Raw genomic sequence first — 16945 nt, forward strand, 5'->3', positions numbered from 1 at the left:
TTGCACTAATCTTGAGAGACTACACTACTGCTAAAGGTCTTTGGGATGTATTGGTTACCAAGTTTGACGGAAATCTTGAGATGAGAAACAACAAGAAGGGAATGTTGAAGGGAGAATTCAACATGTTCAACCATGTGCAAGGAGAATCAATTGCTAGCCTCATTCAGAGATTTGAGACATTGATTACCAAGATCAGAAGTGCTGGCATTGAATATGATCAGGTTGAAATTAAAGACAAATTGCTTAATTCACTTCCCAATGGTTGGAACAGCAGTGTCATTACAATCAAGAGAACCACTAATCTTTAGATTACCACCCTTGCTGACTTGACCTCCATCATCAAGTCGTTTGAAATGGATGAAAAATTAAGAATGGGTAATCACGTTAGTTCTCTTTCTAAAGCTGGTATGACCATTGGTTCAGGTGTAAGCACGACATTCATAAGCCAAGCTCACACTGCTGCTCAAAATGCAAGCTCAGCCTTCAAGACTTCTGCCATACCTTAATCATCATCAAACTCAAGCTCCAATTCCTTTCAGAATGCAGTTGACAAAGCCGTTGCACAAGCCTTAAATGCTCATGGGATCAAAGCATCAACCAGCACTCCTGCTTACTCTGCCCCTCACACCATCTCACCTGAAGACTCCAACTTGGCACTGTTTCATGCCTTTATGGCAAGCCATGAGGAGTTACTGCAAGGAAAGTTGCTTCCTCCTTCCTTTGAGCAAAGAGATCTTCCCAAGATGAATAAGAAAGAACTCAAGAAAATGTACATCAAGTACCAGATGGCCATGGTTGTTCATAGAACTACTAACTTTACGAAGAAGTATGGGAAGAACAGCTTCAATGCTGATGGGAAGAACATTGAGTTTAAGAAGGACAAGCTGAGATGCTACAACTCCAACGAACCAAGCCACTTTGCTCGAGAATGCACAAATCCACCGATGGGTGTGAATGACATCAACATCACCGACATGTCTGATAATGAAGGTGCTAAAAGATCAGACAAGAGGCACGTTCCCAACTACTCCTCGAAATCAAGAGTCCCTAGAATCGGTCAAGGAAGTGGATCCAAGGGAAACTTCGAGTCGAGCTCAAAGGCCATGATCACAAGAACTACTGAGTAGTTCTTGTGATCATGGTCAATTTGAGGAATTAAAGAATCCTCTGACCTTTGCAGGGATGGCCTTCACTGATCAACCAAGAATCTCGTCAAGCACTGCTGATGGAATACCTACACCCGCCTCTCTCATTGCCGAGTACACAAACTTTGCTCACAAGCTTGCATTGATAAATTCATACATTATAGAAATCATAATGCAAAAATTTTAGATCAAATCCATAGCATTAAATCTCAGAATGATGAACTTAAAAAGGCTGAAAATATCTATGCTACTAGGATTAAAACCCATGGTGATGACATGGTTAAACTTAGTGAAAAGGTTTTTATAACTCAAAAATTAGCTGAACATCATGAAAAATGTGTTATTGAATTAAATGCTAAGATTGTTGAGTTAGAACAAGATTTAGCCCAAAGAAAAATTATCATTGATAACTTTGAGTTAGCCTTTGAGAAACAGAATAAAATAATTGGGGCACAGATGTGGTTAAGAATAAAGACAGGAATAGGCTATGATAGTACTGCAATTCCACCTCCTTTTAATGATAACTATACTAGCCTTCCTCACTTTAGTTTTAATTCCCCACCTGAGGATGAAATATTCTATGGCATTGGTCATGTGCCAAAGCCAAAGACATTTGTTCCTGCTGTTCCCAAGACAGTTGATCCAGTTGTTCATTCAGTAAATCCTAATGGTAGTTCATATTCTTCAGCAGGTTGTGTAGAAGAAAGTGATTGTGTGGAAACAAACCAGGGTTGTGGAGATCAAACAATGTTAAATTCACTTTTTGATTCACATGTGAATCTAAAAACATCTATTGTTAACCCATTCTGTAATAATAATTCTTCTAAAAACATTTTGAATAATCATGTAACTTATGAGAGTGTTCATGTTGGCACTTCTCTTAATGTTGAGAATGAAAATGATGTTTCCACTTCTGATAATGATTGTGAAACTATTTTTGATGAGATTGTTTATAATAGAATTGTGCAAGAAAAGGTATCTGTGAATACAAACTTACCTAGCTGTTCATTATATGATTGTAAGGTTGAGGAAATTAAAGTAAACAAAAATTGTTTTGAAAAGGAAAAAGCAAGTACATTAAGTAAATATGTTCCGCCTCATAGAAACCATGTTTATCAATCAAATAATCACACTTATCAACCTCAACTGTACAATCAACTTGATAATAGCTACTATGGTTATTATCCACAAGATTATGTTAACTCATTATATTCCAACATTTTTGATCATCGGGGTTATAGATCTAACAACTTGTTTGTTCCTTTCCAAGCATCACCTTATTCACCACAACCCATGCATTATAATTCTGATAGATTCTATAGTGATGACAGGAAAAGACTCTGTTATGTGTGTGGTAACCCATCTCACATTGCAAGAAATTGCAAGAACTTCCATAAAATTCAAAGGGAAAGAACAGTCAGTTTAATCAATTCCGTTCCAGAACTAAACCTAGTTCAAGAACAAGAAATGATTGATCTGATAGTTCTGTCAGTGAAATGGATGTGAGATCCAGAATAAGAAAAACAGTAAACCTCCATTATGTGTAACCAAAAAGGAGAGAGAAAAAAGGAATTTAAAGACTGAAAAGTCTAAGAATTCATCAAAAAAAAAAACAACAAAAGAAATCCAAAGATTCTGAGAATTTTGTTTTAAAACCAAGGAGAAGACAGTCTAGAAAATATTCCTAAAACAGGAGACCTGCACATGCATGGACTCCTAGATACTGTTCTTTTGATTTTGACACGTCCCAAAACTTCATAAATCAAGATGTAAAAAGGAAATTTGACAATCTTATGGTTGACCCTCCCGAGACAACTAAGTCTCGGGAACCCGTATCTAATTAAGCCGTTAATGTGTGTAGGGTTAGCCAAGACAGCCTATAAATAGTATATGGTACTTGGATAGTGGTTGTACTCGACACATGACAAGAGACGATTCCTTACTATTTGACGTTAAACCGTTCGATGGTGGATACGTTTCTTTTGCTGGAGATATGGGTGGGAACATTAAAAAATAAGGTAGAGTGTCAAATTGGATCCTGACGTTTGATGACGTTAATCTAGTGGAGCAGCTGAATCATAACTTACTTAGCGTCTCATAAATCTGAGACCGACAGTATTCCACATTATTCACTGACAATGAATGGTAGATTCTCAAACCATGTTTCAAAGTCCCCGAAGAATGGATATTGATGTGTACTCCAAGGCATAAATGATGCTTATGTTATACACATGAATAGCTCTTATTCACGTAAGATCGCTTCATGTTTGTTATCTAAGGCCTCGGAGAACGACTCATCACTATGGCATAAACGTCTTGGTCATGTAAATTTCAAAAATTTAAACAAATTGGTTAAAGGAGAACATGAGAGGGGCTTGCCTATTAAATCTCTCTCTTGCATTGAAAAATGTATTTCATGCTCTAAATGCAAGCAACACTAGCTCCCTCACAAACCCAAGATGATCAACTCCATAGAATCCATTCTTCAGTTGTTACATATGGATTTGTTTGGTCCTGTCCATCTAATGGCAATCGGCCAAAAAGCCCATTGTCTTATGATTACTGATGACTTTTCCCGTTTCAGTTGGAAATTCCTTATAGGGCACAAGGATGAAACCGCACAATTTATGATCAAGTTCATTACTTTAGTGGAGAGACAGGCAGATAAGAAGGTCAAGTGCATAAGAAGCCACAACGGAACAGATAAGAAGGCTAAATACGCACAATTTATCATCTTCCATTTTAGTGTAAAAATCTATATTTAAGGGATATTTTTCAAAACTTTTTTTTCAAAACTTTTTTTTAAGACTAAGTTAACTTTGACTCAAAACATCATATTTGTCACACCCCAACCTAAGGCAAAAATGTTGGTGCACGAGCTTTGATTCACAGCTCACAAGGTACTATCATACAATATTAAAGATGATAATATCTATTTATTTAATTTAACAACAAATAACTTACAAGTACAAGAAATTACAAAATAGAATAAGACAGTCTTGTATGTGTTTTAATCTTAAAAGTTAGTTTTATAACCTGCAAATAACTCATTTTTATTAGACCTGCAAATAACTCATTTTTATAACATATATGGGAAATGGGAGATTTCGATTAACAAAGTATTTGTTTATAAACACCTTTCTTAAAAGACATATTGTTGAAAACGGACAACACTGGCGGTGATAACCGGCATTGTTATCTTTTGTAATCTCATGAATTGTTGTTTCAATAAATAATCATCATTTTATTTGAATAAATTATATAGCTTCTAGGGTCATATGGTAACCGAAAACCCGAACTTTCCAAAAATGGAAACTTTATCGAAACCCGACAAATGAACCAAGGTAACTAAAACTCCCGTAAGCTAAATTATATACCTAAACACAATACATAAATCTTATTGAGTTATTTAAGTAAAAACTTCCCATAAAAGGAAACTTTACTCATCAAGAACCAAATGCGTTGGAAAACACTTAGAATTAACTAGTACACAATAACAATAGTGAATTTTACATTGTTCTTCGATAACTTATTGTTGATTAATATATATACTAGGCGTACTTGGTGATTTCTAGCATAGTGCAAGCTCATTAATTATCTTTTATACACATATTGCATACGGGCTGAGGTGAGTTTCGTGCTGCCCTTTTTTTTACTTAAACTTTTGGGGCTAAATACATGCTGGTTTTACATATGGTGTGATGTTTATCAAGACTTCTTTCTATCATGTTTTTGTCCCGCTTTAAATTACACAATCATTAACTCAGGGAGTGAGCCTATGGCTCGCATGGGTAGTACTATTTGGGAGACCCCACGCATAGTTACCCTATGTCGGGTAAACAACACTGAGGTCTGCCGACCGTTGCGACATATGACCTAACATTTGGATTAATGCTTGGCAGAGTAATAATCGGGGACATGTGTCGTTCGGTTGTAAGTCGATGGGAGGATTATGATCGAATGCAGGATTGATTGTGGGCTTGATTGATGTGCACCATGCTTTGTAGTTACATACACGCAAACTTGCGTGCTTTTATAAATTATTAACTCTTTTATGTGTATGTGAGCTAAACGCACGAACTCACGAACTTTTTAGTTGACACTTTTTAGCATATATTCAGGTAACCTGTGGATGGTGATTTTGGGTTAGCATTGTAATGAGCATTACTAAGGATAAAGGCACAAGTCGAACAATAACAAATGAAGATTAGATGCTAAGAAGATTCAAAGAACCTAATACGGGATTGCAGCAGTGTCAGAGAAGAAATAGTTGTGTAGTTACACATTGTTTTAAATACATAGTACAAGCATTGTAGCTTATATTTATTAATGATATTCCGCTGCTTACATTGGTACCAATTTGTCCATAAAACGACCAGGCCCCCATGGCAGGGTGTGACATGAAGAAAGTCAAATTTGCTCGGGTTTTCGTCATTATTTGACCGTGTTCAAAGCATATTATTTATATGATATTTTCAAGGCGTTCGAGAATTGGATCATGAAAATGTGGTCTACGAGTATCCGAGATGCTTATTTATTAAGGTGATAATTTTTAAACAAGTTGGGTTTAATAGGGAATTAAATTGTTAAGCTCTCAACCTGAAAATGTGGGATACGAGTATCTGGGATAATATTTATTAGGGGTGAGTTACTTAAATAATTTCATTCACGAAAATAATAAACTTTGTCATTTGACCGTTTTCCCCGGTGGATCATACCTTGAGGGGGTGATTGAAGACGCTTCGGCTTTATCGGGTTGATTCGTGAAGATGCGAGACATGGTTAAACAAAGTTTCTGATATTATAAGTCAAGGGAGTGATTATAAGGCCAATTTTAGTGACTTTCGATATCAAATTACGAAACCCGTTAAATATATTATGGTCAAGTTAATAACTGAAGTGGCGCGAAATTCGGATACGAGATGAGAGCTTCGATGCACGAGTTTAGCTACAACAGGGAGGAGATCTTCTAGTACATTTGTGTTAGACTATAAATAAGGACTTGTGGTCTTTGTTTATGTGTGTGTTTTTTTGGTGTAAATCATCCACCCAAGGGGAGCACAGCTTGGGTGGGTCAGTTCAATGTTTTAATCTATCAATCTTTTAACCGACAACGAGATCGTTCATTATATTCTATCTTTATATTATCTTTTGTTCGGTCGTTCGATTTACCGCACCCGTCTCAACACTTTGTATCAAGAGCAAAACGTTCGAGTGGTCGTTTTGGGACCTAAATTTATGTAGATACTAACAAAAATGTAATAAACGGAGATGTTCATTAATAATGAAATTTAAGAAACATAATAATAACAAAACATAATAAATAATAATTACAATCTACTCGATGCCAGGCCCACAACGGCAATGCAAATTTTTTTTGCCCTTAGCCTCCGATATTTAAGGATTTTCTCCTTAAAATCTCCTTCAAAATTAAGCATGTTTTCGAAACATAAATGTTCCATTAACATACAAGCAAATACTCCCGAATTTTCCGCCTAACCAGTGTGGTTGGGCTACATATATTTGTTTTTTAATTATCAAACCCAAAAAGTTTTTCTTCTCTTCCTGACCCCTCCAGTAGTGTAGGTTGACCAACAAAGCCTCAAAATAGCTGACGACGTTAACAAGCATATTTTTTAAAATGAGGAAAAAAATATCTTGTATGATAAGAAACTAAAAAACTTTGATATGGTGAAGATGGTTTTATAAGATAGAGTGAAGATGGTTGTATAATTTTATAAGAATGATTGGTGAAAAATTAAATTTGGGTAGGTAAATGTATTTAGTTCTGATGGCTAAAACATGATGGCTAGAAGAAACAAAAAAAACCAAAAAACACTCACTGTAAACTCGCTTCTTGTCTTGGTTTAAAAAACTGATTTTTTTTGTGTTTAAGAATGGTAATTTGAATGGTTGAGTTGAATGATAGTATTGGTTTTTAGTTGAATGATTGAATATAGAGTTTTTATTATTTGACCCAACCCGAACCAGAATGGCGACCAGAAACTTAGAAGTAGGAAAAAAATTTGAGCCTCTGAAATTTCGGCCCATCTATACTTGATGTTCAAGATTCGCCACTTCTTGTCGTATCAACTTTTAGTACAATACCATCTTCTTGTTTTGATAAATTGTAGGAGGGACATAATAGAATTAAGCACGATTGAGACGTATGGTAATCCCCCAAATTTAAAGACGGGAGCTTATAGGCGTTAAAGTTATATTTGATTTTTTATGCAATTTTTAGCCGAGAGAGTTAGAAAACTTTCTTTGTCGCAGATGAGCGTTTTTGGCTACACATTTGCCACCATAATTGCCTCAAAGCACCCGGTTTTGGTAGTGTAAAATGTGTAGTTTTACGTCCAATAGTTCTCATGCTTTTATTCTGCGGAAGAATTACATAATTCTACTTTCTAAAATAGATCATATAAGTTTGATGAGTTTCATGTTTCAATATTGTATTTGTATCATCTAATTTCATAACAATGTAGATCGAATCCACATTCCTAACATATCGTTTACTAAATTAAACCAATTACACAATTACAAAATATTCATGAGCAATTATGCACGTAAAGTACATATAGTCGTGGCCGTGGCTGATGAGTACTACACATTGATAAGATGTACACTCTGCTTGGTCTTACCGATCAACGATAAAACCTGTTTAGCAATATGTTTTGGGGTGAGACCAGCCTCCTCAATCTGGAAATTTTGATCCCCATGTTCGATATATCGATCAGGTAGTGTCATAGCCCTCCACTGATACAAAAGATATACCACAACTAGAAATAAGTTTACTTGATTTATTTGTTAAGTGTAAGATAAAAAATAGTCATTTGTATCAACAAAAAAGATTTTGGATACAAGAATAATGTGTAAGAGACTATACCTTGAGGTTTCCATCAAGTAACCCATTCAAGGCCATGTAATGTGAAACATGTGAGCTGAATCCTCCGATGGAACCTTCTTCGAGAGTGATGAGGACCTCGTGCTCTTTTGCAAGTTTTCTTATTAGCCTTCCATCTAATGGTTTGCAAAATCGCGCATCTGCAACGGTGATTGAGATTCCAAGCTCATTCAGAAGCTCGCTTGCAACCAAACAACTTTGCACTATGGTTCCATATCCCAATAACGCCACTCTACTTCCCTCCTTAAGGATTCTGCCCCTTCCAAGCTAAACGAAACGAAGACATGTTAGATCAAGCTGGATTTGTTAGAAGGTATTGTATACTGCAAAACGAAGACATTTCATTGTTAAGTACCTCAATAGGGATTCCTTTATTATTTGGTGGGAGCAATGAACCTATGCCATTGTCTCTCGGGTACCTAAAGCAGCTAGGGCGGTCGTCAATGGCTGCAGCTGTTGCAACCATATGCATGAGTTCGGACTCATCTGAAGGAGCCATCACCACCATGTTTGGTAAACAAGCCATAAAAGTTGTATCAAATGCGCCACAATGTGTTGGACCATCCGCTCCTACCAAGCCAGCCCGATCCAACGCGAATCTCACTGGAAGCTTTTGAAGATCAACATCATGAACTACCTGCATCACCAATACCGTTACATTAACCATGATTTATAGGTAAACACACTTAGATAATGTACAATCGCTCTTACTTGATCATAACCTCTTTGGAGAAACGATGAATAAATAGCACAAAATGGTTTCAGCCCTTCAGTTGCCAAACCTGCCGCAAATGTGACAGCATGTTGCTCCGCTATGCCAACGTCAAAACATCTCTTGGGAAACTTATTTCCGAATGTATTAAGGCCCGTGCCTCCTCCCATAGCCGCATGAATAGCAACTATTTTATCATCTCTTTCTGCCTCAGCGACCAAAGAGTTTGCAAAGTATTGGGTGTATGATAGTGTCTTTCCCTTTGTTTTAGATTGCACCCCTGATTGTGCATCAAATTTCACAACCCCGTGCATCTTGTCATCTGCGATTTCTGCTGGAGGGTAACCTTTGCCTTTCTCGGTAACAATGTGAATTAGAACTGGTCCCGAATTTGGCATTTCCTTAATCTTCTTGAAGACATAGACAAGATCTTCAACATTGTGTCCATCCACAGGGCCAACATAATAAAGCCCGAGATCATCAAATATGGAAGCTCCATGACCACCCACCATTCCCCTCATGTAAGTGTCCATTTTGGCGGCAACTTCACGTGTTTCATCCCCTAAATTCTTTGTTACCCCCTAATCATGACAATATTTTGAGATGCCAATATCTTATCACCATAACATGTAAAGAGTCCATTTTAGTTCCATTTGATTTCAGTGTCACTATAACGTATTATAAGTTAATATCGTGTTATCTATTTTAAAGGAGTTATTGTACCTTAACGATTTCATGTAATTGGCGGAACTTTCTACTAGATTGTAGCCTTGTGAGGGATCGACTAAGAGCTCCAACGGGTGGAACTGGACCATCAAGATTGGCGGTAGGAAGGGAGACTTGGCGGTTATCGTTCAAGACTATGATTAGATTGGACTCCAAGCAGCCAGCATTGTTCATAGCTTCGTATGCTTGTCCTGCAGTCATGGCTCCATCTCCAATCACTGCGATTACATGGTTTTCTTTTCCAAGCAAGTCTCTACCAACGGCCATTCCTGGTACAAAAAATGTGAATTAGACCAACCATTTTTACTCTTTTACTCTGTGTAAAACATGTTATTACACAGAGAAAACTCAATATCTGTTTTAAGAGATTCGTATCAAAACACCGGTTTCCTTTTTGTTTTGTTTTGTTCTCAGTTTATTATTTCTCTCAAAATTGTAACAATATTGCATGCACTCTTATGTTAATTGAGTATTCTAATTTCTTTTGAAGGGCTTTATTGTCTACAAATGTTGTCTGTTCTTTACAAGGTGCAAAAATAAGTTAATTGATCACTTTCCGTAAATATAGTGGCTAAGCTTAGACAAGAGAGAGAGGACTCAATACATATAAAAATTTTCATAAACAAGAGGACTATGCTCAAAATTTTTGAGCGAATACGTATAAATTTACACTAATAAGAAAATAAAGAGAAAGGGGGGAGGGGGTGTGAGCTGTGGGCCACCCGGGCTTAAAAAAGCCATTGCCCTGCGTAAAGAGATTTATCGTTGCCACATTTCTTCGACATGTTGTTATAGTGGACAATGTCTATACAAAATTAGGGATGGCAATGAATCCCGAACCCGATAGGAAAACCCGAAACCCGACTTAAATGGGACGGGTAATACCCTAACCATTAGGGTTTAGGACGGGTTTGGGATTAGTTTTGAAATTTTTCGCGGGTTTGGGATTTCTACTATACCCAATTACCCAACCCGATTACCTGATAACATAAACCCATTTACCCGATCATATACCCGATGTACCCGATATAGCTTATTATATTGTATATATACTATATTCCAAATATATTATTTGTCGAAACTTGTTTATGTCAATTATTTGTGACATTTTATCTTTATGGTAACAATATTTGTAATCGATTAGTTATATTTTGTCAAAACCCGGTAGAAACCTAGCGGGTTTTGAGCCGGGTATACCCGAAGGGTATTTTATCAAAACCCGATAAGAAACCCGAAACGCTACGGGTAATTACCCGAGTAAAACCCGACGGGTTTGGGATGGACTTTCATAATCGGGTATGGGGTTTGGAAATACCTAAACCCGATCTAAACCTGACCCATTACCATCCCTGTACAAAATGCATTATTTGTTTGTTAGTTTCAAGAGAACAACTACACCTTCAACTTGATTATTACTTCTATAAACTTTTGAAAATTTTGAAGACGAATTAGATATTAAATTATTACTACTTAATAGTTTGACTAAATAATGACAATATAAAAATAACACACATATCTTATCTTATCATGTTATCATAAACCTAAACAAAAAAATTATTATTTTTTCATGCTATGTTATGTAATAAACCTAAAACCACGCATTTTAAATAGAGGTATCAATCATGCTACGCAGACGGGTTGATGAGTTTTGGGTTGGCGGGTTAGGGTGTTGAGATTCTTCAACCCTAACACAACCAATATATTTATTCGCAAAGTGTCGTGTCGACCCCTTTAAATTTATGTCGTGTTCGGGTTGTTTTTCGAATCAACCCATGTTACGTTCATATACGAATATGAGTAATACCTATTGACAACAATTAATTACTTTTATTCATATAAAAATCGTTAGTAATTTGTGATAGATCTAGTTGTTTTTGTTTATTTATCTCTCATTCTTGGTTAACAAACTTAGGTTCACATATTTGACAACAAATAGAAATAACCAAAGGATAGACGATTATAATGTATAATATAAAAATATTTGAAGTAAAAAATAGATAAAACTAGCTTAAAAAGAAATTAGTTTTACTTTTAAAAGTTGATTGACATATGAAAATTTAAAAATCTATGTATTTTTTAATTTAAATCTTCTTATCTCTAAAATCAAAGTAATAACTTATCTAAAATTCTTAAACGGGTTAATGAATCGGGTTCGAAACGACCAATTTTTTAAACGTGTCAGGTTCAGGTTGACCTGTTTAAGAAAACGGGTCGTGTCAACCGATCAAAAACCTATATTTTCTTTCGTGTCGGATTCGTGTCAACTTTCGAGTCATGTCAAGAATTGACACCCCTAATTTCAAAGCACTCCCTTAAGGGAAAAACATGTTTATCATGTTGTGGGTGTAACATTCAACTATCCATAACTATCAATATGGTCCACTTTATAATAAACAATACTTAATTACTTATGGACCTTGTATTACTGCGATGAAGACTACACATTCTATAATTTCTCTTATCTTCAACCGTGAAGTTTTTCCTTATACACTTAAAACGTGTTGTTGGTATTTAAAATATCTAAATATGATGAATTGTGGACTTTTTCACACGCTTAAATGCAAAGGGAAAGGACATTATGATGTTGACAACGTATAAATGCAATCCGCTACAAGGTTTCGGGCAAAATGCTTTGTCTTCTTATAGTGACGAAGAAGGATGTTTGCATAATAAAAGACTATTTTTCCCATTAAGTTCATTTTCCGTACGACAATACATTTTCTTAGTATTTTACAAACAATTATTTCCTAAGTTATATTTAGCTTTTTCTTAGTAATTATGCACGACGCGAATACATTAAAGTTTTATAACATGGAGATAAGTTTAAGAAGCTTTCTAAACCAGCATAAATGCTAGCTAGTCAAAGTATGACCAGCACCAAACGCGTCATGTTAACTCTCATCTCTCTTAGGGAAACCGACAAGTCCACCGGTTTGTCCAATCATTTGGGGTGGGGGGAGACTCAATACGTAAAAAAAATTCATAAACGGGAGGACCATGATCAAACTTTTTTGATGAAAACATGTAAATTAAAACTAATAAGAAAAAAAAGAAAGGATGGTGAGCGGGTGAGGTCTGGGCCACCCTGGGCTTAAAGAAAGCCTCAATTCTGCAAAATGAGATTTATCGTTGTGACATTTCTTCGACATGGTTATAGTGGACCATGTGATGTGGGCTCAAGTGTAGAAGATCGGGTCATTATGTTTCTGGAGGCCCAAGATCGTGCTTCCAAAGGTGACCCACGCAAACGAGCATAACTTGGCCCACGAAGCTCCGTTTCAAGCCCATTACCAGTCAAATCGAAACTTGAGACAAGGAGAACTTGTGGAAAACTGCCGATTGTGGTTTGGTCCCAGTCCGAAGCCCAAAAACGTCTTCTAAATAAAATTTTGGGCCTTTTTATTGTCTTTTCCTCAGTTTTTATGTTTTTCTTTTTGGGTTTGTGTTTGGCCCATGGTCTTTTTTGGGCCCATTTCGTTTTACGAAGTCTTTTTATATGCTGAGAATGTAATTTAAAAATTAGAATTCAATTTTAATAGTAATTATTTTTCTCTTCATTTTCTCTTTCCCTGACCTTTGGGTGGGATTTAGGGTTTTTGGAAGATCATCACAGGAATTCACTGAATCAACGTGATCCGATCTTCGTTATTGTTTTACCGTTGCATCACCATGTCTACACAAAATTCATTATTTGTGTGTTACTTTTAAGAGAGCGACTACGCCTTTCAATTTGATTATTACTTCTATAAACCTTTGAAATTTTAAAGAAGAATTAGATATTAAATTATTACTACTTAATTAGTTTGATAAGATAATGACAATACAAAAGATAACACATACCTTATTATGTTATCATAAACAATTTATTAATTTTTCGTGTTATGTACTAAACATAAAACCACGCATTTCAAACCAGTCAAGTCCCTAAAGGGAAAAACATGTTAATCATGTTGTGACCTTGTGGGTGTAACATTCAACTATCCATAACAATCAATATGGTCCACTTTGTAATAAATAGTATTTATGGACCTTGTATTATTGTGATCGAGACTTTATAACCCATTCTAAGTATGTTCAATTGTGAAGTTTTTCCTTAATACACTTATTAAAACGTGTTGTTTAAAATATCTAAATATGTTGAGTTGTGGACTTATTCACACGCTTAAAACGTGTCACTGGCATAAAATGCAATGGGAAAGGACATTATGATGTCGACAACATATAAACGCAATCGACTACAAGGTTTCGGGGCAAAAGGCTTTGTTTTCTTGTAGTGATGAAAAAGGACGTTTACATAATAAAAGACTATTTTTTTCAATTAATTTGATTTCGTACGGAAATATATTCTTATATTCTTAAAAATAATTATTTCTTAGGTTATATATACTTATATTTATCTTTAGTAGTTATGCATGTCACGACACGAATGTAATACGTTTTTATAACATGGAGATAAGTTTAAGATGCTACCTAAACCCGCAGAAATGCTAGTCGAGCTGTGACCTGCACCAAACGCGTCATGTTCACTTTCATCTCTCTTAGGGTAACCGGCAAGCCCACTAGTTTGTCGAATCGTTCCCATTCTTGATCTCCTTCCCGTCACTATCTTATGTGGGTATGACTGCATTTAAAACCAAATTATTACACATAACATATCTATCATGAACGTTTGAATGATTAGTTACTTGGAATTAATAAAAGTGGTGGTCACCTGGTGGCCAACATCCCAGATAATCTTGTCCTCAGGGGTGTTGAAAACATGGTGGAGCGAGACGGTTAGTTCAGCCACCCCCAAGTTCGAGCTTAAATGGCCCCCAGTCTTTGAAACTGTATACACAATCTCCTCTCGGAGCTCATCCGCCAACTTTTCAAGCTCCTATATATCATAAAATTAAAACATGTATAGAAAATTAGTTTAATTGTTTAAAACAAATTAATGGTACATATTCTATGCATTCAATATAAGTAATACAAATTTAGAACATATGTATCATTGGTAAAAAAACTTAACTATGTAGATTGTTTTTTGTGCTAAAACATATGTATCATTAGTAATATCTATCTTCACAAATATCAATTCATCTCACTATAATGCAAAATCATATTAAAATATTGTGGGTCGTGAACCCTTCCAGAGTTCCATGTTTGTCTGTATATCATTCATCATATAAAAAGATCTAATAAAACGTATAACCAGAGGCCCAGCTATGTTCGACCATCCATGTTAATTTGGCAATCATTTTTTAGCGATCAATGAAAAAAGATCCAGCTACCTGGGGGTAACCTAATGATAAAAGACAACTTTTTACGCTCACGATCGCAGACAGTATCGGGTAACCCAGACACACCATCTATTATTCTGAAAAAGCCTGTTGCCCAAAGACTCACTGCTTTAAAACTTGTTTGGGTCTTATTCGAACTTAAAGTCACTACAAATATTATGTAGTTCCTAAAACTATTTACTATTATTTCTAAAACAATTAATTACAGAATATTATATTATTGGTAGAACTATGTATATGTATAAGTGAATAAAAGTTTTTCACAAACTAAAGGTTGTGTGTTTTTTTGTTATAATAACTTTAATATATAAAAAAATTGAACACAAAAAAAAGTAGAAAAACAAAATAAAAAGAAAATAAAAATGGTATATTGGATTTTATTAATCTCAACTATCGTCTTTTGGTCGTTGTCGGTCCCAACTAACAAATAGGCTGTTGATGGTCCCAACTTTTAACGTATTTGTCTCAAGGTCCACGACTAACAGAATCCTAACGTCGTTAGTTGCAGTTCGCCGGAAAAAAAAAACGTTTTTTTGCTGAAAAACTCACATTTTTTTCCCGGAAAACTCAACATTTTTGTCTCAAACATCTTTGTGACTTTGTATCGGACCTCTAGGAACATTTTTCTAGTAAAAAGCCTCAATTATTGAGGTCGTCGGAACCCTAGAACCATCTTCGAAAACGGTTGGTGGTGCTCAAGTGATGGTGGTTGGTTGGTGATGACTCAATTGGTGGTGGTGGCGGTGTTCACATGGTGTTTTCTGGAATCAAATGTGACTTTTCCGAACAAAAACGTTTTTTCGGTGGCCTGCAACTAACGGTGTTATGATTCCGTTAGTCGCGGACCATTGGGAACAAAAATGTCAAAAGTTTGGACCGTCAGCAACCAATTCGTTAGTTGGAACCGATAATGACCAAAAAAAGATAGTTGGGACTAATAAAAACCAATTTACCAATAAAAATAGAAAATAATGAAAAACAAAAACATCATATTAAGTTACTTAATTATTTTTACCTCGACACCAAGGCTTCTCATATTGATTGGACCGTTAATGGTGTCCAAGATAGGTGTGGTTGGTTTCCCTCCAGAAAACCTGAGGACAGTGGACGGCTCCACACTCGCACTTTTTATTTTGGAGGCTTCATTAGCTACATTCTCCTTTGCGACAGCCGCCATTCTCGTAAACTTGTAAAGGAAATGTATTATCAGTAAGAGTCGCCAACACAACTAAATAAAATAGGTACTACGCATTTTATGTATAGGGTTATTTAACTTTGGCGTGTTTTCTAACTAGACATCGCCCTATTCAGTATTTGAAACAATCGTAAAAAAAATGCAACCTTTTGCTTGCTCGTTTGGGAAGCTGCATTGATGGATGGATTGATCAAATTAGAACAGCGACCTTCTTTAGCTAGTGGGGAGATAATAAGCATACCATTCACAGCACCACAAGAACCCATTATGTGTTGGGGCTAGCTTTTAGCAATACAAAGTGTTATAGAGAGGATACTGATTTTATGGAAATAAATTAGATCATATTTATAGGCTATGACAACTGTGTGTTGGTCCAATCAGTTATTGATTGAAAATTTGAACACTTCTAAGTAGAGACGCATGACTGCCGATGGCTCAGACTTTTGTGACAATATATTCAAATTCTTTCGCCCACAACATGCCGGTTATGACTTCGTTTATAAAATATTATTAATATTAATTGTTTGTAGTACATAACACTCATTTTCTTAATGCCCACAACATGCCGCTTATGACTTTGTTCATTGGTTAACTTTGACTACTGATAGTTATAAACATAAACTAGACGGGTGCCTGCGCGATGCGGCGGAAAACAAAAATTCTAGTAATCATGTAACAATTACAGATGTTCAAGGTTCGTTTGAAACCTTGAAAACGTTTAAACCAATCACCACTTTTGATTAGCTGGTTTTTGAATATTCAAACCATATCAAACAGTTTGATTTACGGTTTATACCAAAAATAGACCATATGAAACCAGACTGTAAACTTATTATTGAAGCTCAATGCATGAAACCAAACCATTAGTAACGATCCAGTTTAAATTTTCGACGGTTCAGTTTTGGTTTACAATGACGAAAAAATCAAACCAACGGTTTGGCTCACGGTTTAACTTAGAAACCGTTACCGAATTGTAAA

General features: G+C 35.7%; 1 protein-coding gene across 1 annotated transcript; it reads right to left on the reverse strand.

Moving 5' to 3' along the window:
• Positions 1–7751: 7751 nt before the first annotated feature.
• On the reverse strand, positions 7752–16233 carry LOC143629575 (putative 1-deoxy-D-xylulose-5-phosphate synthase 2, chloroplastic). Its single transcript, XM_077098813.1, has 9 exons — positions 16114–16233; positions 15788–15958; positions 14202–14366; positions 13961–14111; positions 9488–9759; positions 8764–9345; positions 8408–8689; positions 8035–8319; positions 7752–7904 (listed from the first exon to the last, which is right to left on the reverse strand). Exons 1-9 carry the CDS (start codon positions 16231–16233, stop codon positions 7752–7754), a joined length of 2181 nt encoding a protein of 726 aa, XP_076954928.1.
• Between the last annotated feature and the right edge of the window lie 712 nt (positions 16234–16945).

This window comes from Bidens hawaiensis, unplaced genomic scaffold, assembly GCF_021521415.1.
Source record: "Bidens hawaiensis isolate Kalapana, Puna unplaced genomic scaffold, B.hawaiensis_p1.1 tig00005306_1, whole genome shotgun sequence".
In the NCBI taxonomy this organism is placed as follows: Eukaryota; Viridiplantae; Streptophyta; class Magnoliopsida; order Asterales; family Asteraceae; genus Bidens; species Bidens hawaiensis.